The 23,753-nt window shown below is 35.0% G+C and overlaps 1 protein-coding gene across 1 annotated transcript in view; it reads right to left on the reverse strand.

The window, feature by feature from the left end:
• The window catches only part of LOC129004492 (A disintegrin and metalloproteinase with thrombospondin motifs 7-like), a 44,403-nt gene that overhangs the window by 19,030 nt on the left and 1,620 nt on the right, over nt 1-23,753 (reverse strand). Inside the window, exons 2-4 of the mRNA XM_054433098.1 lie at nt 10,740-10,943; nt 3,068-3,218; nt 1,690-1,879 (exon numbers count right to left, since the gene is read on the reverse strand). Coding sequence (XP_054289073.1) covers nt 1,690-1,879; nt 3,068-3,218; nt 10,740-10,800 — 402 coding nt within the window. The 5' untranslated portion in view covers nt 10,801-10,943. The remainder of the gene's footprint in view (nt 1-1,689; nt 1,880-3,067; nt 3,219-10,739; nt 10,944-23,753) is intronic.

Raw genomic sequence — 23,753 nt, forward strand, 5'->3', positions numbered from 1 at the left:
ATTAAATTAAAACTGAATGAATATAATTAATCATTCTCACTATTTATATATCTGGCCAGGGGGTAAAATTCCGGGGGTAAAATCCGGGGGTAAAAATCCGGGGGGGGGGGGGTAAAATTCCGGGGGTAAAATTCCGGGGGTAAAAATCCGGGCCGTACATTCTAGGTTTTTATAATTTGATGTGTTCTGATTAAATTCACAACCTTGAAAATATATGTTTAATTCCGCGTTTAATCCATCGAGCTGATGTCGCGAAACTGAAAAGTTCGCGGCCGGAATTTTACCCCCTGGTTTGTGACGTCACGTTTGCCCAGGGGGTAAAATTCAAGGGGGATAAAAATCCGCTACCCCTACACTGTAGCCTACTGTGGATGGCTTGTTATAAACACATGTTACAAGTATTTTGTTTACTTTTCCCTTATTGTCATTATGTTCAACCAACATAGCTAATTAGCAACCCATAAGCCCAATGTTGTTAATGTTTTTAAATTTTCTAATGAGTTGTGTAGCGAAATTTGTATTTTTCTGTGGTACATACTACGTATTGCCAATCACGTTATTAGGGATACAAGTCCCCAATTCCAAAATTTAGTCAAAACCCTGCCGCTGGATTTCGAGATGTATATTACAGACAGACACACTGACAAACGGGCAGACCAGCAAACAGACATAGCTCATATTAGAGTATATATATAGGGTAATTATGCATTCTAGTGATCTGGATGGCTATAAGAGAATTTTTTCATTTTTGTCATGTTTGAAAAATTGGATACACAGCAGCAATCCCTCAAGCAAGGCTTCGTCTTATTAGTAGAAATAATAAAAAAAAAACTATTCTCAAAGGAAGGGTTTGTGTACGGTATAGCTAAGGAATCACAAATCAAATAATTTAATCTTCGTCAGAAATTACTATCATAATTCTGACTCAGTTAGCTGTCGGTGAATCAAGCAGAAACAATCTACATTTACAATTTATTTTGCTGATGGTGGTCTTGAGAAATTTCATTTTGTAATTTTTTTTACGAGGTAAGTTTGTTATACTGACACACATAACCGGTCGCTGTGACACCTGTAGCCGTAGCCTCACGAGGCACGAGCCGCAGTCCACAGGATAAATAATGAGAGGTTGATTAAGTTATTGGCAAGCATCGTAAACTAGTCAGCCTCGCGCGTCGCCTTTAGCTGACCAGCTGAACAGCTGATCTGATGTACGACCGCCGCGCCACACACTGGCAGGCTGAATTATAGCATGTAGCCTTGTAGTTCTACACAATATGATGTTGTGATATTACCATGGCAAACATACTCCCTTGTGTTGGTTAGTCTATGCTATTACCTACTAATAACGACTATCAAATTATTACTATAAAAAATTACCTTAAAAGCATAATTTCATTTTGGATATATAAAGCTCCTGAGGAATTTTATAATCTAACAAGAGGACGTCCAAACATATAAAGTGAGGCACTAAGCATAGACAAAAATAATGAAATATAGACCCACAGCAGTGATGTCTTGGCATGTTCTGGCGTCCACCGCTAGGAACGCCGTGTAGTTACGGCACACGCACTACCTAACTATATGGCGCTCCTAGCGGTGGACGCCAGAACATATGCTAACCGCAGCTCTGCTGTCAGTCTATATATTTCTTGTTGTCTATTCTATAAGGTAGGGTTTTTAAGAACTCACGAGTCCGTTGCACGCCGAGAGAGCCACATTGGAGTGCCGATGATGACGCACCACTCCCCGGTAGTGACAGGTTGTCTTATCCCGAGGGATACGGCGGGATCTGCGTCCTCTCTGGACCCTCAAGACAGGAGAGATGAAAGAGCCACTAGGCTCTAGATCCAGCATCTTCCACTCGCCCGCCATCATCAACCTGCATTCGATAATGTGTTTGCTTCAATAGTTTTATTAACTTCCATGTTGATTGTCCTTGGATTACTATATAATGACTGATAGATGCAATTTACCTAGTCAAGTAGTCCAAATGTGTAGATGTCAGGATACCTACATGTTTCGCCGGTAATGCAGCATCGACACGGTTACGAAACATTTATACGACATCGCTGTCACAAGCACACAAAAATAAATAAACACGAAACAAACACTTACTACACATTTGGATAAAATGTCATTCTTGATCTTCTTGTTTACTGTGTAAATAATAAGTTTTATCCTGCCTAAAGATTTCACAAACAAATCTAACTCGGTATGGTTCCTACGTCAGTGTTTGGAACTTGTTTTTAGAATATTTTGAAAATCTAAGTGTCGTGGGATAGCGTTAACATTGATGTAGGCCTAAGTGTTTCTCTCATAATTCGAGGTCGACTGTACGGGAAGGCTTTGTGCACTTTAAGTTTTACCAAGGATAAAATATTTACGGTATCCATTTAAATTAAGTAACGAACATATTCGATATTTGAGTATTCTAAAATTAGTTGGAATATAGTGTGAGTTTCATACATTGTGTACATTTTGTTTGTAGAAAAGTACAGCTGAATTGTTTGTCAAACTTAATAATCAATACCCCGACGAGCAAGCGGAATTTTGGATCCGGTTTTACCACTCTTCAAACAGCAACTGATTTTTCTCGTTGTTGAGCCAGGTGTCTTCTAAATGATGTTAGCTTAATAACAATTAACCTATCCAGCCATATACTCACATATTATATCGGTAACACCAGAGTGCTGATGGTAATTATTGTCCCAATGTTGAACTCTTCAAAACAGATACATTTACAATAGAGACGTATTTTTTTGTAATTCGTTACACGAAAGCACTAAGCGTGTCTTAGGGTTACTTCTACCTACGTGTAAGCAGTAATGTGTAATTGGGAATGAGTATGCTGGATTTTTATCATATATGTTGCTTATAACTACCAATTTTACTATTTTACTTGTATTCTTTTTCCCACATGGAGTAAAATGGAAAAGCACTTCTTTTTTGTTAAAATAATAATAAGATTATAATCGGATAGCTTAGATGTAAAAAATACACACCACAACTATCCCAAGAACTCTGTTGCAAACCTTAGATCTATCAAGATGCCACGGCACACACCAACCTGTAATGTAAGGTTTCCGGGAACGACTCTCTCGTCGTTGACCTCCTGGTCCTGTGGTGATGGGAGACCTCGGAGCCGAGGAGGTCGCCGGCGGGGCTCACTTTCTGGGGTATCGTCACCTCAAAGTCCGAAACTTCTCCGGAGTATATACCTGCAACCAGGATAGACTATGATGGTAACAAACTGTACAAACACATGTTGGGGTTACTGAGAAACACAAAGGGGATAAATAGGTTGTAAGGTGGTTAAGTCTTGCTGGACTGTTAAAACTTTACATTTAAATTATAACAATTTCATAGAATACATGTCAGTTTGGACATTTGGGATTGAATCGTCTCTAATTTTATTACCTGCAGCCAAAAGTTAATGGTAAGTTCAAGTACTTATCCTATGGGGGAAATAAGCTAAAACGTACCAAACAGAGCCAACCAGACAAAACCATGATACAATTTAAGTCATCAGTCAAGAAGGCGTTTCAAATCAGCATAACAAATCAAGTTCCTCAATGTTCTCGTTACAACTCCAATCGCTGTTTGATTTCGCTTTGGTATAAAAATGCTATAAATCCATCCAACCGGACGCAGACGCAGACGCGAGACGTATTAATTTCCGTTTCCACTTGATTTATCGCTCACACCTAGACAATTAAAACGACAGTTGGCGGTAGCAGATTAGCAGGACACGGAAAAGGAGTAGTAGGTTGTTGGTTGTTAATTAATTATACACAATCCTGAGATCCTGATCATGACGTTGGCATCTCTGTTGGATCCTCTCCAAGGATGACTAGACGGTTATGTGCCACAATGTATGAACTCCAACTTCATCAAATACCTTGGTGTGCTGGGTTACAGGTACTTGTTGATAAAGTCAATGGAAGGATCATCTTGGAACTTGCTGAAAGTAGGAACATTTGAAGCAAGGATGTATACATTGAGTGCGTTGTTGCAACTGGTGTATGGCGTGAGTGTGTTGGTTTGAATGGAGATGCATACTCTTAGTCGTCCTAAAGATATTTAGATATCGATATATACTCCTTCGTCGGACACAAGGAAGAAGAATTAAACAAACAAAAGACGTTTTCAAATTGGGTGTTGTTTGGGTAATGCTAAGTATCTCCAGCACACGATTAAATTCCCTTTGAATATAAACAGGTACCAGCGACGACGCGGCCACCTCAACGTAAAACGTTGGCCACTAAAACAGAGCGCCATTGCAAGCGTGCCCTAAACTTTTCTTTGGGCATCTGACGAGATGATGTGGATGTTACTGGTTGAAGCATAGTATCCCTACCATTTACGTAGATTATTTACTAATTTCAACGTTTAACTATACCCATTTCAATATTATTTACATCTCACTTTTGAAGGGACTTTTACACTGTGTTTGTAGAATTACTACCTTTCTTGAGGAAATTGTTTTCATTGAAACATACAACATGATTGATTAATCACCATTAGCAGAGTTAGTTAAGCCCCTTTACCTATCCGCATAGTGTTTTCTTTGCACAATAACATAGTGATTGAGATGGTTTGCATGTGGTATGTGGATGTCAGTGAGGAGGTTGAGGATTACAGAGGTCCGTGTCACGACAGACGCCAGTCAAGGATTGCCTCAGCCTCAGTGGCGCGACAAGGACTCCGCCGACCTCGGAGTGGCGGCGCCGGCGTCTACTGGACACTGGACAGTGGGGAAGTAGACCACATAGAGAGTCCGGAGTGGAAAACTAGTTATGTCATATACTATTGGCTTTTGTTTACTTCTTCTTCTCTCCTCACTTTTGATTTTTGCTCGAAATCGTAATGCTGGTGTACTTTTATCTTAAAATTTCCTTCACACTCTGAATTCAGTCTATGTCATTGATAGAACTGGTCTAAATTCGAACACATCATACCGCTCCATATTCAATTTTCTATATTATTTGTTGCTATTAGCTATTAGTTCTAGATCAACAAATCCAAACGTCCCTAAAAACGTCTTTAAATATTTAAAAGTTCAGTTATTCAAAGGATTTTTTAAATTATGCACCCATAGCTGTGAAAATGCAGACTAAGCTATCACAACCTAAAATAAACTATTTACTGTAAAATAACCAGAAATCCCCTAACTGTTACAGGCATATTATAATCATATATACGTATAGCTTTAAGTATAACTTTTCCCCGTAATTTTAGGCGCTTTTGACAGAAATGAATACCAATGAAAGATACATTATGCCGCATAATATCGATTACTACAAAAATCTCAATCATCGAAATAGATTACTTTGTTATTTATCTATTGTATTCATTGGACTTCTATACAACTATAGTAATAAGCTGGGTATAATATTTCCAGAACATGTATGAAATGATACACCAGTAAATTTAACCAAAGATAAATTCAAATAAAGTTGATGGAACGTCATCGATATGGTAGGATGTTGATTCTCTCCACCATAGAGCATGTAGGCTAAAGCCTCGTTTTATACATTACTTCAGGCTATGTCTTTAGGGTTGTGGCATTATCACTTAGATAAAATCCATTGGTGATTGGCGGAATTTAAACCTGGGACCTTTGGCACTAGTCCCGTGCACTACCAGTAGACCAGCTTGCTTCCCAAGTACTAGAATCAATTTTATCGAATGGTTGGGACGATTCTAAAAACAATTTAAAACTGACTGCGATTAGTGGAGGCTTATTTAAATGTTAACAAATAATATTAGATTAAAAACTACCATTATTGGTATTCAACAATACCTCACTCGCCCATCCTTCATTCGTATTCGCAATGCTTCTTGGTGTGTTGGTGAAAAAGGAAACCAATGGGGAATTAAACAATTAAATAATAACCAAGAGCCGTTTTTGCACACTCTTTATTAGGTAAACGTAGAGTTATAGTTTGCAGGACTAGAAAGCTGCCGCACGTCACTCATCGTACAAGGCGAAACATCTCGCCTCCAGTTAGCCTACATTTTATATCTTCCAAGCTACGGTGCATTCTGTACCTTCAAACCTGTAGATGACGGCTGAGAATACCTAGTTTCATCATCTTACGAGTTGTTTCGTAATTCAACAGTACATTTGGAGGAATCTATTAAATTATAAATGTTCACGCCATTTGGTTGCGTTCAAAGTCAATGATGATAATGTTAATAAATTCGGTTGGTGGTAAAATTGCGTGTTGTCCTTTGTAAAAACGAATAAACAATTAAATATTTAAAGAAATAAATAAAATATGTCAGATTAAAACCGATGTACACAGTGACTACAGCCAACAATGGATAAACAGTAAAGTTCATTGTAGCGTGGTAGTTTTGTAATATTTTATTTTGTAAACGCGTCGTATGGAAAACACGAGAGGAATGGAGGAGGGATTTCTATTAACATGATCAAAAACACAAGCTGACTTAACAAAAACATCATCGTTGTTTCTGAACTGAGGTGTCCAAAATACAGGTACCTAAAATGTTAATATTGTTTCTATTATATAGTGTTTAGGATATAACTAGACACTCGATTCCCAAATTTAAGTTGTAGCCACTGATTGCACTATGTAAAAGGCCGATTTGTGTCTAATATGCCAACTGTTTAAGTATATGCTAAACTGAAAAAGTACTCATTGTAAACTATGGCATCTCTCACGTTGCATAAACTATTTCAGTAAATTAGGCGAGAAAAAATAATTTGAGACTGAATCACATTATGTTGTTGTTGTTCATGCAACTAAGCCAAGAAAAATACCATTTTAATGGCTATAGCTGATACATACAGGGTGATTGATATAAGTGTGCCAGCCGTTTTATTCGAAAACTATAAGAGATATAAAAAAAGTTAAATGGTAAGTGCCTTGGATTTTTTATTTAAAAAATGGTTGTCAAGTCAAAAAAATTATTTTAGCCGCCATTTTTCCAATATGGCCGCCAACTTTGATTTTTCTTACGGAACACCCTGTATTTTATGATGTATTCTGGTAGAAAAAGTAATTTTAAGACGATTTTATTCTTGTGATTTTTTTCATAAACCTAACCGTTTCAAAGATAATAATGGTTAAAGTTTTGAAATTTATGCATGAGAAAGAGTTTCGATAAAGGCCTAAGCAAGCATGCCAGCTGTTTTGTTCGAAAACCATTCAAAATTTCACAACTTAAACCATTATTATCTTTGAAACGGTTAGGTTTATAAAAAAAATCACAAGAATAAAATCGTCTTAAAATTACTTTTTCCACCAGAATACATCATAAAATACAGGGTGTTCCGTAAGAAAAATCAAAGTTGGCGGCCATATTGGAAAAATGGCGGCTAAAATAATTTTTTGGACTTGACTATAATTTTTTAAATAAAAAATCCAAGGCACTTACCATTTAACTTTTTTTGATATCTCTTATATTTTTCGAATAAAACGGCTGGCACACTTATATCAATCACCCTGTATAGGATATAGATGTTCAATTCAGCATGTAAGCTACTCCTTTGCAACGGTTATTTTGGAACCTTCGTTCAACAACTGTCGTCTAATTGTTACAATGATTAAGCCACTACAAGTTTAAAAATAGTTGTCAAACTTCCAAAATATTCGTTGAAGCTTATTGCAGTTTTCTGCATTACCATCCAACCCCAAATATATCTATCTTACACCAACGTGAATTGGCTATAAATTTTGTTGGTATTTCCTGAGATTGTGTTAATCTGGATAAATTGCACATTTCCCAACAAGTAGAAGTGCCAAGACCAGATCATGCTGGTACGTTGGCACTACACGTTTCTCCTACTCCGATTATTTCGTAATATATTACCCAGTTTAAAATACTTCGGGATAAAATAAATTTAAGAAATATTCGTATGCAAAGTGTACCTATTGAACGACCTGCTGTAAGAACATGGTGTGGTAAAGTAAGGTTTCGATCATTATCATTTGGGTTTATTAGAGCACTAGTGGCTTTTAGGGGCAATAGCCCCTATATATATATTATATATCCTGTCTCATGGGTTGAACCTTGAACCATTGGGTTGATCTCCATTGGGTCAACTTGAATTATCGTTTAACATTTTTGTATATTATAATATGTATTATTACATACCTGCATAATACATATTGTTGTCTGCACTGTTTAAAATAAAAGTTCCAAAAGACTGTTCATGCGGTATTATAAAAACTTTCTAATCATAAATACAACTAAAGAACATTTTTTATTATAATCTTCATGACAATCAATCAAATATATATAAATCTCTTTGAATATAGACAAATTCACTTAGATTAAACACATAGAGATAATGTCATCCTCCAGATTGTAAAATGCTAATTACAATGTCAGAAAAATGTATTTTGTATTTTGTATTTTGTTTATAAACAAAATCTCTCTGAAAACAACATTTGTTGCATGGTAGGCTATCCATTTTAGTCGATTCCTTCGTCTTTATTTGATTCTAGTACTATTTTAACATCATCTGGCCGCTTTACCTGGCTAAAAGCAACATAAAATTGACCATGGGTAAACACTGTTTTTTTTTGTTTGTTTTTTTTTATCCGAGTTTTGTTAAGGTTTGGCCTTGTCCGTTGCTTTAATAATAAGTAATATTGAAAGCTAATCGAAATGATTGGGAATTGAATACTTGTAAACTTAAACTAATCAAGATCTATAGAAATTAGTTTTATTTTTGGCATGGAAAAATAAGTTCCCTTTGCCTACTCCAGTAATCACTTCTAACTTTACACTTTGTTCAGACATACCTAACACAACCAATCGTACTCCATTATCTAATCCAGACCCTTAAAATTGGGAAAACGTCTATTTCAAATTTATAATAAGTTAGTATGCATATTACAGTACATAATACATATCATATGCTTTAAATGAAGTTAAACCACATGTTTTAATGTAAACAAAGCAGACATGACCTAGATTCCCATGTTATTTAAATGTGAATTATTTTATTCCGTAACAACGTTTTGGTGGATATTTAAGAAAAATGAATATTTTTCCCCAAAATTTCATGCCGAGACCTTTAAAATGAGACCTCCCCCAGCTTTCTACGTCCTCTCGTTCGCTCACAATTTCATTGTAAAATTTTGGGCTTACGGAATTAGATATATAGATGAGTTTTGTAACATAAATGTACCTGTACAGGATTTAGTATTTTTAAGGATTGCTCACTAGATGAATAATACTTTTGATTATTATCCAATAGTCAATAATGACACCACTGCCTTTGGGATACTTAAGTATACACCCCCTGTATCTATATACTGTACCAGCTGAAGCCTATTTTGATTGAAAAAGAACCTACTGTAGTTCAATTAGCCTCTCATAGAATGCGCTACAGATTAACATTTCAATTTTCTTCTTTAGTTTTTGTCACTGATATAGTTGATTAAACATGGAAGCTGCTTAGCTTAGACGAATCCATCTAAATCATCATACCAGTTGTATTTAGTTTAAAAAATTTTGTACTAGACAGAAATAGATAACCAACACCAATGCAGTCTCTAGGTGGCCCAATTCAACTACAACCATTTTGATTCTTACTGGTGACAATTTTTCCTTGGGAAAATATCTAGTTATATCAATAGTCTAAGATAACACGTATGCCTAAATATATAAACAATTGTTTATGTTGAATATATGAGTCCTAGAGAGTTTGAATAGAACATAATATAATGGTGTTCTTAAAAAAATACCATCTTAGGAAGTATTAATGCACAGCCAACAGCAGTAGTTAACGGAGTATTCACAGATAAAATGTTTTAGAAACGCTAGAAAGGGCTAGTGCGTAAACAAAGTATATATCAATAGTATATATCAATCATACATTCATGTGAAAATACAAAACTGTTTACGCTATTCAAATAATGAATCGAACCTGTTAACAACGGACAAAATAAACGTCTTGAAAAACTGCCTAGCAAAATATATTCAGTGACAAGGTTCAATGATGTTTCATTCCCAATGTTAAACGAACCAAAACCATTGTCGGCAAAGATGTTTATGGTTGTTTCGTACGATCAAGTTACCGGATCTTCGCAGAACACTGGGCAAACCCCAAGGTTTTGAAAATCCGGTGAAGGGGTTTCTGCGTGACGTCATTATATCGAGGACAAAATAAAATGTGACTGTCAAACCAGCATACTTTCTCATTCGGTGTAAGTGTTACCCCTTACAATTCATTTCATATAAAGAAATAACTTGATGAATTTATTTAAAAACAGATTTAAGTCATATAAACAACTGATATACAGCTTAAACCTTTCTTCCAAAATTTTATTTACTTCTTCTACTCGTGCTTCTTATTAAAGTCGATCTCATATAATATAATGTGAATGATAACAACGAAAGTATATTTCGTTCAAAATTTAACAGTCAGTAAATGGTAGACGAATTATCACCAGTTGAGATAAGGTGCGTATTTTAACTAAAATATAAGTGAAGGATGAGTGTAGAATCAATTGTGGTGATCTGTGTAGCTTTGTTACTGACTAATATAAGCTGTTTTACTAGCTAGGACTATTTATTTAAAGCCGATCGAAACAGCTGGGTATAGTTTTGAACCTTAAAAAGCTACTCACTTTTCTCAGGTTCGAACCTACAACCTTTGCTAAGTGAGCACTAAACCACTCATCTACCCAGACTATAACCAAGGGATTATGCTTAATCTATGCCATAACTATAGCTACATGGTTTTAGAGTGTGCTTACCTTTGTGTCGGATACTGTCAACAGAGACGACGGTAGCTAGAAGAAGCAGGATCGTAGTCATATCTTGAATATCACAGGCTGAAGTCTCCAGGCCTCAACTTTTTGTTCACAATCAAACACACTTTGACACGACACCACTTGTTTAACAAATTATTTGTATCATTGATTATCTTGTGCACTTCATTTCAAACGATCGTTCACTGTCTAGAAAATAGAATATGTTCAATTTGTGAGTTACATATATTTATTCAGTTTTACTGCTGTTAAAGTCATATTTAATACAGTATATTTTTGTTATAATGCAGCAAAAACAGCCGTTTTAATACTAGTGTTGCGAGACTGATGTAGCTTATTTACTTCCTAGGGAGTAAAATTCTTTTAGTCCCTAGAGGGTAAAAAACATTTTTAGTCCCTAGGGAGTAAAAGTCAGCTGTTTTAAACTTTGTAAGCAATCATTCACATATGTCGATTGTTTTAATAGGTTGTAGATTATTGTTGCCTTCTTGTCAATAGTTTTACATATTGATAGTATGATGAATGAACACCACACTAACATAATCGTAGTAGACGAAATTATTGAATCACTTACTAAAACCGCTGTCTGTTTCCATTAGCAACATTGAAAACAAGTTGGAAGTAGTTTCTATAGGTTATCTTTACATGAAACGTATTGTCGTTTTGTAACTTAGTTTGCTTAAATAATATTGCTATGACGAAAGATATAGTTCATCGCCCGAGCAAAGAGTGTCTTTTCGACCCTCGCTCATTTTCGCCTCGATCGTAATACTTGAGCTGGGGTCTGTTATTAAGTTACTGAATAAGATATTTTTATTCAGTCAGACCCACTTATTGAAAGCTCAATTAGTCCAGGCGCTAAACGGGCTGAGTATGCACTGAAAGTCTGACAAAATTTGACTTTTGATTATTGTTGGGGACATCTAGTAGATGAAAAAAATCGATGATGTCGCATTTCTAGGGTGGTCACAACTCGGGGGGGAGGGGGGGAAGTTGCGCGGGTCATCGGTTTACGTTTCCGCGTCTAACTCACAAACGGTTAATGATAGAAAGGTGAATTAAGCGTCTATCTACGCCTAAATATATTGTCTTTTAAAAAGGTTATTACAACCTTTCTTCTATCTCTCATACTTTAGGCGCTAATCAACATTTATTGCAAAAACAAAAATTTAAAAATACTTTAAAATGAAATATCGGAAATATTGCGCTGGTTTAGGGCATGTTACAAACTATTTATGATTAGAAAAATTAACAAGTAGTACAACAGCACCAAGTTTAAAGAAATCTGTGCAAAAACAACAGAGCTACGTTGATTTCAGTAAGAGTAAACGTGGAAAATTCGTAGTAGTATCGAGGCGCGCATGGATGGTACGCCCACAGTCAATATCGGTTTTATGTTTTTGTAAGTAACTATGGGAAAGCTGAATTTGTCTATGTTGTTAGACCATGTTGAGATGATCATTTTCCTGAAAGTCAACACTCCTCCCCCCTTGTGCTTTCCTTTAACCCCCCTTTTTAGATAAATTTACAGCCTCTTAGCAATTAAGCTATAACTTTAAAACTGGTAAGGATAATAATGCAATCTTTTATTATTCATTTTGCGTTACGATAATCTACAAAAAGAATTATTAGATAAATAAATATTTAAAAAGAATTTTTATAGATTTCTGAAGAAGGAGAAGAAGAAAATTTGTTCATTGTAATAAAATATCAATACAGTGTTTTTTTTTTATTTAAATGCAAAGAACAATGGTCAAAGACCGTCTGTTTTGTGTTCGACACACTAATTTTAAAATGTTTTAAAACAGTTTAAAAAATTCCATGAATCACATACAATTATTCATAAAATTAACTGATTTCAACTACAGAATATACACAAATAGCACTACATACTAATAAAGATCAGATAACAATTGAATTAATTATAAAATTTAAATGTAGCCTACTGAGAATCTGAATTTTTCCTACAAACAGTTAATAATTCATAAAACAAACCTGTTACTTTTATAATTTACTTTGATAGATACTTGTCTTAACAAACAATATTTTATAAATTTTTTAAATTACATAGATTTTTCCCATTTTTGTATTGATATCTCAATTCTTAAATGTAATAATTATACTCCATTATCAATTCCCACCCTTTACTCTACGCCTCTTTAAGATAATTTCGAAGTGCCCGCCAATCTTTGCCATTTAAAAATTCAAAAAAACTCATATTCATTTAAATATAACTTGTTAGACCAAAATTGACGTATCTTTTTTTAAATTGGACATTCTGCTATAAAAGGGTACACGTTTCATCCAGGTTGAGATTACATAGTGAACATAGGCCTACATAAATTTGATTTTCCATATAGAGTTAACTTTTATTCGACGACCCCCTTTATTTGTAAAAAATGTTTTTAGGGATGGTTACGAATAAAAAAAATATATCCACCATTTTCCAATATGGCTAACAACTTTGTTATTTCTTATGGAGTACGCTGTATTTTAGTATTCTTTTAGAATTTAAAAGCAATTTTTTTATTCGTGACATTTTTTCTCTAAACCTACCCCATTTAGGAGTTACAGCGTGTTATATCTAAAAGAAAGGCTTGTGATGTACATTCGGCATCCTGTAGCTCATAAACGAGTAAGTTGAGAGAGAAAGTGCAAAGAATAAATAAGTCACATATAAGTCCTCGTTCAAAAAAATATATAAAATACGTTAAAAAATACTGATTTTGTTGTTTTAAAAATGGCCACCATTTTCAAAAATGGTTGCTTACTTTGATATTGGCACAATTTATTTTATGGTTTTTTTAAAATGTAGATGTGATTTAAAAACTTGTTTATTCTTTGTATTTTCGCTCTTAAACTTACTCGTTTATGAGCTACAGGATGCAGGATGTACTCACAAACCATTTCTTCTTCGATGTAACTCCTAAACAAGTAGCTTTAGAGAAAAATGTCAAGAATAAAAAGGTTTAAAAATTGTGTTACATTCTAAAACAATCATAAAATACAGGGTATTCCATAGGACTAACAAAGTTGTCAGCCATATTGGAAAATGGCGAACATATTTTCAAAATTCGAAACCACTAAAAAACCATCTTAAAATAAAGGATAGTGTCCCATAAGAAGTTAACTCTATATCTCATAATAAAAAAGTTATCTATTGGTTCACTTTAGGTGAGACATCCTGTATAATAAAATGAGGCTCTGGCGTACAGCAGCAAATGCACGATATTCATTCATATGTATCCACTACAGTCTGTATATATACTGAATGAGCTACATAACGTTAATATAATCTATATAAAGCGGCAAATTCAAATACAAAAACCATGATATACTTAATTTTTTTCATTGTTGCGGTGCAAAAAAAAGCCAGAGTCCTGTAAAATCAATATACTGTACTATCTATAACCACTATATGCAAACAAACTGTTAATAACTATGTATCATTTTAAAATGTAAACTATGCACCCCAAATTTTGTATCAAACATTTTGTTGTGTGACCTCGTATAAAAAATCTAAAAGTTTCATAAATTAATCCGTAAAAATTATTTTTTTATGTTTATGATATTTTTTAACTATGAATATTTAGGATACCATGGTAAATACACTTTTTGTAGAATATCGTTACGCAAAATGATTAATAAAAGATTGCGTTATTATCCTTACCAGTTTTAAAGTTATAGCTTAATTGCTAAGAGGCTGTAAATTTATCTAAAAAGGGGGGTTAAAGGAAAGCACAAGGGGGGAGGAGTGTTGACTTTCAGGAAAATGATCATCTCAACATGGTCTAACAACATAGACAAATTCAGCTTTCCCATAGTTACTTACAACATAAAACCGATATTGACTGTGGGCGTACCATCCATGCGCGCCTCGATACTACTACGAATTTTCCACGTTTACTCTTACTGAAATCAACGTAGCTCTGTTGTTTTTGCACAGATTTCTTTAAACTTGGTGCTGTTGTACTACTTGTTAGTTTTTCCAATCATAAATAGTTTGTAACATGCCCTAAACCAGCGCAATATTTCCGATATTTCATTTTAAAGTATTTTTAAATTTTTGTTTTTGCAATAAATGTTGATTAACGCCTAAAGTATGAGAGATAGAAGAAAGGTTGTAATAACCTTTTTAAAAGACAATATATTTAGGCGTAGATAGACGCTTAATTCACCTTTCTATCATTAACCGTTTGTGAGTTAGACGCGGAAACGTAAACCGATGACCCGCGCAACTTCCCCCCCTCCCCCCCGAGTTGTGACCACCCTAGAAATGCGACATCATCGATTTTTTTCATCTACTAGATGTCCCCAACAATAATCAAAAGTCAAATTTTGTCAGACTTTCAGTGCATACTCAACCCGTTTAGCGCCTGGACTAAATGTTCACGGACAGCTGGGCTTAGTTTCGAAGTATCAAAAGCTTCTGACTTTTCTCAGGATCGAACTAGAGACCTTCTGATTGTTACTCGAGCCATATCCAGTATCCACTCACCTGATCTGATGTGTTAACTACTTTGCAACCAAAGTGTAACTTACCAAATCAATACGGAGAAAGTTTACCACTATATCCCGGAGCGAGCGGTAGACTATAGTATATCGTTGGAGGCGTGGCCACCGCGTTATGGTAGTTGATTACATACCGTCTCCCTCGCGATCGCGGGCGATTTATTTCAATATATTTAATATTATAATGGGCGCAATGATTTACTGAGGCAGGTGCTGCATGACGTCATGACCTGGAATGCAGCCTATCACACAATTAATGGACCCACACCACAGCTGACTGCAAGTTGTCACGTACAAATGAATTTCGTTTTGTTTTAGCGAATTTCCCATTATGGGAAGAAGCTATTACCATAGACTAAGCATACTCCCTTAGGATCCTTTAGGATATTTTTGTTGATCTTTTACGAGATGCTAAGGTGCTTAATCTATGCTATTACTGTGGGTTAGACAGTAAGACGAGTCTCGGGACTTGTTTACTTTTTCATTTTGATATCCTCAGAGGCCAAAATACTATTCGGTCAAATTTTCATATGTGTGTGTGTGTGTCCATTGACGAGATAACTCGAGTAATTTTGGTTGGATTTAGATTAAATCGGCGGGAAAATCTTGGATGGGTTTGCGAACCGGTGAGATCTGTCATGAGAAAGAGATGTTATGGAGTTTTAAAAATTCAAATTGCCCTTGAACATGTACATGACCAATATTAGTAGGTACAAAAACCGTGAAGAGCTAAATAATCAAACAGTTTTTATATTGAAGCATTTTTGTACGATAAAAGGTCACGGAGAAGATTCTTAAGAAAGTGCACAATTAACTTATCTAAAAGAACAACGTGAAGTTATTGATGTTATATCAATCTCTAATTCCATGTGAACCAGGGAATTGTCTCCTTTTTTCATGAAATTGTCATTGGTTTTATAGTCAATGGTTTTATTCAAGAAGTCTGAGATCCGTTACGCCTTTTACTGCTAGAGTAGCCACGCAACCTTCAAGATAGTCTCTCGAGAGATGCAAGATAACAGACGTCTCTTGAGAGAACGGAGAGTGGGAGATCACTGCCTCTGCACGACAGAGGACTTCAATGAAGTGATCCCATCTAGGGAAGTACACATCCAATGGGCGTGGTTGTATTACTACTGCAGCAGCTACTATCATTGAAGACACTGTTATGTTAGGTACTAAACACATCGATTGCTGCTGGGGTTAAAACTCGTGAGTTCGAGTTATATATTCTTATAGAATTTTCTATGGAGATAATATTATGTTTATTGTAGAATAATGCAGGATGAATGTTGAATGAAAAGATAACAGCTTTGTTACTGAAAAGATCAGCTGATTGTAGACACGACCACATACTAAAATCGGAGAGATCAAGGACAACTAAAACATAGTTTGCTATCGATAGTGACGTTGTAGTTCAGTACAGTTTTAGCTCATGTAGTGAAACAGTGGGACATATTATGGAAGAGGTTCACATTGCGGGGTGAAATAATATTTTGCATTTAGAAAAACTCAACCACTGGATTTAACCAAGTTGAAAAGCTAGTTTTGAGGACGAGTTTTCAGTATCCGCATATGAGTCATGGCTGCGGCAAGTGTAGTCAGCTGTTGGTGTGTGTGTGTGTGTGTGTGTGTCCGGTGGTGGTCCAGACCTCTCATTATCGTCGTGATCAGCAAATTACAGCCTCCCGCCAGAACAGGACCTCCTGTAGTCTCCGGACACACAACTCTCGACCTCTACACTCCCTGATTCCAGTTCCTTTCGGTAGCTCTTATGGAGATTACAAGTCTATTGACCATGTCGATACTGTAGATCACAGAATAAAGAGCGAATTTCTTTATTCTGTGCTAGTATACAAGTTGTAAGAAATCTATTTTAATCCAGAAATTCGGCCAGTGTCTTCGAACCGTAGTTTTGGAGAACTAATACTGTAAATCTTGTGAACATCTAGGTAATACAAAATTGTCAGTTATTATTACATGAAATAGTCCATATAATTTAGTAACTAATGATAATTTATAACTAAGAATTCAAAATAGAATTTAATGAATGTTCATTGTCCATTGTTGGTAAGCATCAGCTTATATTATGCCTTCTAAATTAAATCGTAACAAATAATAAATCTTCTGGTTATATAGAGATGAAATATAAATTAACTTTAGGCCCTATAACATCCGTTACAATATGTCTGTTATGGTGGAACAGTACTGGTGGGAAAAGACAATCATAGTGGTGACCTAAATAATTGTGACAAATACAACAATTGTCAAACAACAGTGGAGAACAATGGAAATGAATATAAGCGATAATTGTGACAAATGCAACAATTGCCAAACAATAGTGGGGAACAATGGAATTGAATATAATAGTGACAAATGCAACAATAGGTATAACAATAACAATCTAATAATGCAGATGCAATAATTATGATATATGGTGGAAACCCTATTGCATGTGATAAGCCTTTAGTCACATAGTAAAACAATATTGTCACAGCAAATCGTAGATAGTTGTAAAAAAACCTATTAACAGTGATAAGTAATAATAATCATGGATTTTATGCCAGTTTAAATGATCAATGAATACCGAGCGCCAATAAAAATCATATTAAAAGTGATAAATCATTATTCAAAGTAGCTACCAATTCTGATGTGAGGGGTAATAAATTATGATTTCCAGTAGCAAAATTTTAGTTGAATGTACTAATCAATATTGGTAGGCAATGGGAATCTAGTGACAGCGGTACATCAATATGTAGTAGCAATTTTAGTGAAGGAATTGACCTAAATAAAAATCATCATTGACTAAATATATTTCAATTATGATTTGCAACTACAATATTCACGATCCATAAAGTAACAAAATAGTGAATGTTATTTTAATTAATTAGTAGTGTTAATCAATCAACATCTTAGCCATGATATTTGGCGATATTCTAGTGACAGATAAGACAATGGCAATAGTGATAGTGACGTGTGGATTGCGTGGACGCGATCTATCAGACACTCCTGTAGCGATGCTAATGCGGTGATTTAAATAGCATTAATTCAAAATGGCCGCATGGATATTAATTAAACCGCATAAACAAACAGGTATAAATCGAATAATGCACCGTGATGCCCGCGAGCGCCTTGCTACATGGAGGTGATTTACATCAGATCGCATAACTATGGAAAACTGTATCCATCATTCCATGATAATAGTTATCTATAGGGTTTATTAGATATATTGTATTAAATTACGGCTCAATATTGATTAAATTTTGTACAAACGTAAAAACTCACCTTTATTTTAGCGAGTTTGCGTGCCAGCATGATCCAGCATGATGATAGGAACGGGGTCGAAATGGGGGTTTCTGATTTCATGCTCAAAATGTAAAATTTCGTAATTAATCTCTAACCAATTTTGTAGAGGTGAAATTTTTTTTTTCATAAAACACATATTTTTGTAGCAGCAAACCTAAGTAGGCATACTCGTCAAACATAATGTTTATTTACAGTGAATAGGGAATAAATAAGCTGACATTAATGATATAATTTAGTAAAAATCTAATAAGCAAATTGAATTTCGCTTAATTGGCTGGTTTGCTAAGGCGCGGCGGGGGTATTTCTTGGTGTGATCATTGATTTAAAATTAAGAAAATCTTATTTATTACAATAAGACATTTCAGTTAGGTGTACAGTAATCGATTGAGAGCGGACTCTGTCAAGAGCTTAGCTCTACTAAGTAACGGAATATCTAATTCTATTCATAGTCTACGATTTTACACTCATCTTGCACGCACATTGAGCAATAAACTTTTAGGCGGCGGCGTTATAGTCGCAATAATGGTAGGCCTACAGTAGTAGCATAGATGAAGTAATGCGATGAACAAATCTTGGAAATTGGTTGGAAATTTCAAATGGGCAACTCGAAGTCTTGAGCATTCCCCAAATAATATTGAAACAGGTGTAGTAATCACGTTTTAAAATATAGTATAGTAAAGTATGATATTCAATTACTATCTGAATGGTTAACACTTTTCATTATGACTAACTGTCAAGAATATGCTGGTATTGTTACTTAATTTACCCAATCCTTAATTCAACATTTACAATTTCCACGTACTGTATCTTGTAAACACCAACACTGTGTATTTTACCTCAGTGGGATATCTTTGATTAATCTATAAGCAATTAGTCTAAAATTTGTTAAAATTAGATTATTTTCAATTTGCACTATTTGAACGAATTTAAGCGATGATCAGTCAATTTCTAGAAAGTGTGAGTGTGAGTGTGAGTGTGAGTGTGAGTGTGAGTGTGAGTGTGAGTGTGAGTGTGAGTGGCGAGCGGTCAGCAGTGGGCCGAGTGTGGGTTTCCGTGGGCCCCACACTTTTATTGAATTAGTTAAAAGCAGGTAACCCCGTGGTACGGCGGGGGCGACGTGAGGGCGGCCAAAACACAAACACCAAGGCCTACAACAGCTTCTACGTATAATAATCAGCGCTTACTGAAAACCAAAGATTATAGGAAAGGCATGCGTAATTATCTGCTGTTTTGGTTAGACTCTGTAATATTAAGGTTTCAAATTCACTGGAAATTTGTTTCGCAACATCCTTCCAAGGAATTTAATTCTCGGTCTTCTGGGTAGTAAGATTCGGACGATTACATTAAAGTAGTTTTTATTATTATTATTTCAAAGAGGGTTGCATTATTCGCAAAAGGTTGTATTCTATATTAGCATGAGTGTATAAATAATTTGGTAGAGCCAAATTAAGACTATCGTGATCATGGAAAACATAGCGCATAAATTGTTGATTGTCTTATTTTCGTTTGAGTATTGGCTCAGAGTTGAAACCATGCTTTGCAACGGGAAGAGGACACGAAATATAAACATTTTGATCTTTATTATTTTTTAGATCTGTTGTATGTAATAGTTACACATCCGCCAACACTTTAAAAAACAAAATTCGACCTTTATGACCTTTATAGTAACGTTTGTGGCTTTATAATCTAGTAAGTAGTGGAAACCGTACATTTTGGTTTTGGTTATTTTAAATCTTGTGTAAGCTGATATGAGAAAAAACTTACCAAATTTCTGATAAAATTGTTCACACACACGATTCATCTTCCTTATTTACATATCTTTTCCTTCATTTCTGACATTTTAAATTTCAATCTTGAAGTTTCAAAACTACTAATTATTAAATTTAAATGTACATTTTTTAGGTAAATCTTCAAATTAAATCACAAATCCTTCCATCTTCACTCACAATAAATTAGCAACACTAACATCAGCTGTTATAAACTTTATTGATATGCCTTATCAATAGTATTTTAAAATATTAAAGAAACTATGTCTATACTATAAAAGTTGTAAATTATTAATTTAGCTCGTATAAGTAGTAATGCCAATAAGAATTTATTTTTAATGAAATAATAAAGATTTTTTGTATCATTAGTACATATTATTTAATTTAAAATGAAATTGAGCATTAAAAACGTTGACTTTGACACATGGCACTTAGTGCGCACCTCAAAATGTCACAATCGGTACAAACAATGACATTATACTATTCTAAGACTATCCAGTCCTGGCTCATTTTAAATCCTTTCGAAAATACCAATCAGTTTGTATAAAGTCCTGGGAAAGCAGGACAACCTGTTTTTGAGTAAATTGGGATTTAAATGTGATTGAGTTTTGGAAGTTTTCGACGCTTTTTTCCATTTATGTACCTAATGACAGTTAAGTCATTTTATTGGAGATCGAGCTCGTCTAGTGATAGAGTGAGGTCTTCTGTACCCGATGTCCCGGGTTCTAATCACGCAAATCACCAATAGATCTATCCAAATGATAAATGTCGTGACTCTTTAAGTCTAGCCTGAAGTAATGTGTAAAACGAATACGGGCTAGAACATGTTGTCCTCAAATGCGAAGGTGGGATTAAACATTCTATTCTACGCGCTGTGAACCCTGAGACACACCAAAGTCCGCCGGGGCCACCTCCGTGTAGTAATGGACCCGTCAACATTATAGTTATTGTAACGAGCTTGTCCGCCAACGGAGGCTAGTTGTAAACTTAATTTGACTCCCCCTCCTCACCCAACAAGCGCCCCGCGGCGCCGCCGTGGAAATTGCCAGGTGTTTGCCGCCATTTCCGCGAACAGATCACGACTTGGCGGGAGCCATGCAGCCTAACTATGTGGGTTTGTATGTAACCATCCGGTCGTAAGGTTGTTTGTATGTAAATAATGTTAATGGAAGATCGTATCGTGAATAAGTTGTAAAAGTTGTTCGCTTGAGTTTTGCTTGAGGACGTCACTGTAGATAGGTTCTATTTCAATTGTTACAGTCGTTAATGGTGTCAAATTTAAATATCTGCTATGTAGTTCATGACAATGTTTGATATAGGTCATCGTGCCTACATGCAGGATGCTAACGTCCACGAAGAGTTAAGTGTGACGGCGCTAAGGGGTGATTCAGCTACGTCCGTGTGCTGAGGGTTTTGCATACCTTGCAGGCGTCGCGACCCTCTGAAATATCAAGGCGATCAATATTACAACACTTTCATTTACTCCATTATATTTATCTTTGCTTCATCTTCACCTTAATCTACACACCATGGGATGTCACGGCTATGACAACTGCTTGCCAGCGTCATAATTAGAATGACACTGTGCTCTTAGTTATCTGTGTTAAGTTTCGTTATTTCCATTGTACTAGGACGACTAACTACTCTTCCAACATAAGCTAAGTATTGTTCCATAAGCATGGACATGTAATTTTGGTTTTGGATTGTTAAGCCGGGTTTTTCTAGGCGCAGAATCGGCGACCGGAGAGAGAAACGCGGAGAGCGGACTCCACTTCTCTTAGGCAATTTAATGTTACTGTTTTCCTAGAAGCGGAGCGGAACACCATGTTAATCTCTTTTCCGCTCTCCGCGTTCCTCTCTCCGCTCGCCGATTCCGTTCCTAGGAAAACCCAGCTTAAGGTAAAAAGCGTAATAAGGTGTCGCAAATAGTTTATTTTTAAACTTTAAACTTACAAGACGGGAAATCAATAGCGATGAGACAGCATTTCCCCTTTTTTGTATAGGTAGGTCAAATCGATTATAATTCAAGTTCTTGAAACTGGGATAGAAAAACATATATTTGCAGATATCCATTACCAATACAGGGTGTCCCGTAACCATTTTAAATTTTAATTTGAATAAAAATGATTTTTTTCTAACATTGGTATTTTCTACCTTAACCTACATACCAAGTTTTATAAAGATCGGTTGAAAATTCAAAAATAAAAAGGTTTATGTAAAAAATACAAAATGACGGATATCTGGTTTACAAAGCAATTTTGAAAAAAAAATATTCTCGATTTTCGCTTTATTTTGACCCATTGCCCGGAGTTTGGCTGTTTACTTACCGGACCGGGTATATTTACCTACATACGTGCGTGCTAAATACCATAGTCGATAAGATAAACGTATTAACATTGTGTTCTAAACTTTTCAAAATACGAACAGTGCAATGATGTCTCTTACAGATCCGTAATATTTTAAAAGGACTAATAGGCTACATTTTATATTCTACAACCTAAAGTAATGCCATTTTTACAATGAAAATCGTATTGATTAGTGCGAACATTGGTCGGCTTTAATGAAGATTCGACGATGCAGAGGGTGTCAGTTTGAATTTTCTTAACTAAGAATAAGTGAATAAGTTACCTTCTGGGAATTAGTTTGCACATTTGTTAATAGAGTTGAGAATTTACATCACAAATATTGTCGTTAAAAAAGCTAAAATACGTCTTGTTTTTGCCGAATACGTTGATGACTTTTAATAGTTGCAGAGGTATGATTTTCCTTGATCTTTAATGAAATTTACCAAAAACTACAAACCAATTTTTTAAGGATGCATTATTGCTTGGGTTGTGTGTACAAGCACGCGTTCAAGAATACAAGTAAGCATACGTGTTTCATGCAATTTCTCCGTTATTTATTTTCCCGAAGTCAATTATTTGATTGATTTCCATAAACGATTTCTTAGTGAACGAAGAACACAGACTTGCCGTAATAAACTCAATCTCTCTCTGTTCTAATGACATGTTCAGTTGCAATGTTTCCACTTAGTTTATTCGTAAACTTGAGTAAATGTTATCGTCGCCGTTTCCAAATGTCACGTCATGTTTATTTATTTACATAACGACGGTGTAAACCAATTTACATGTTCTGTTTACAACGTTTCTTCATTGTAGGGTTTATAATAATGGTAAAGTGATGGAGTAGCATAAAATTAACATAACTGAAAACAGAATAAAAGTCTTTCAATTCTAGTTTTAATTTTACAATATAACTCGTAAATAGCACATCACAGATTATGCTATCAATATTTGCGTGAACCATAAAAAGTTAAACTAATTCAAAATTTAAATAATTGGTCTCTAATTTTATACAGTTTGAAATACTTAAATAACCTTTCTAAAATAATTTTAAAATGTATGTATGTAAGTTG

This window comes from Macrosteles quadrilineatus, unplaced genomic scaffold, assembly GCF_028750875.1.
Source record: "Macrosteles quadrilineatus isolate MER2022 unplaced genomic scaffold, UCM_ALF_1.0 Scaffold_9__3_contigs__length_116548681, whole genome shotgun sequence".
Taxonomy (NCBI): domain Eukaryota; kingdom Metazoa; phylum Arthropoda; class Insecta; order Hemiptera; family Cicadellidae; genus Macrosteles; species Macrosteles quadrilineatus.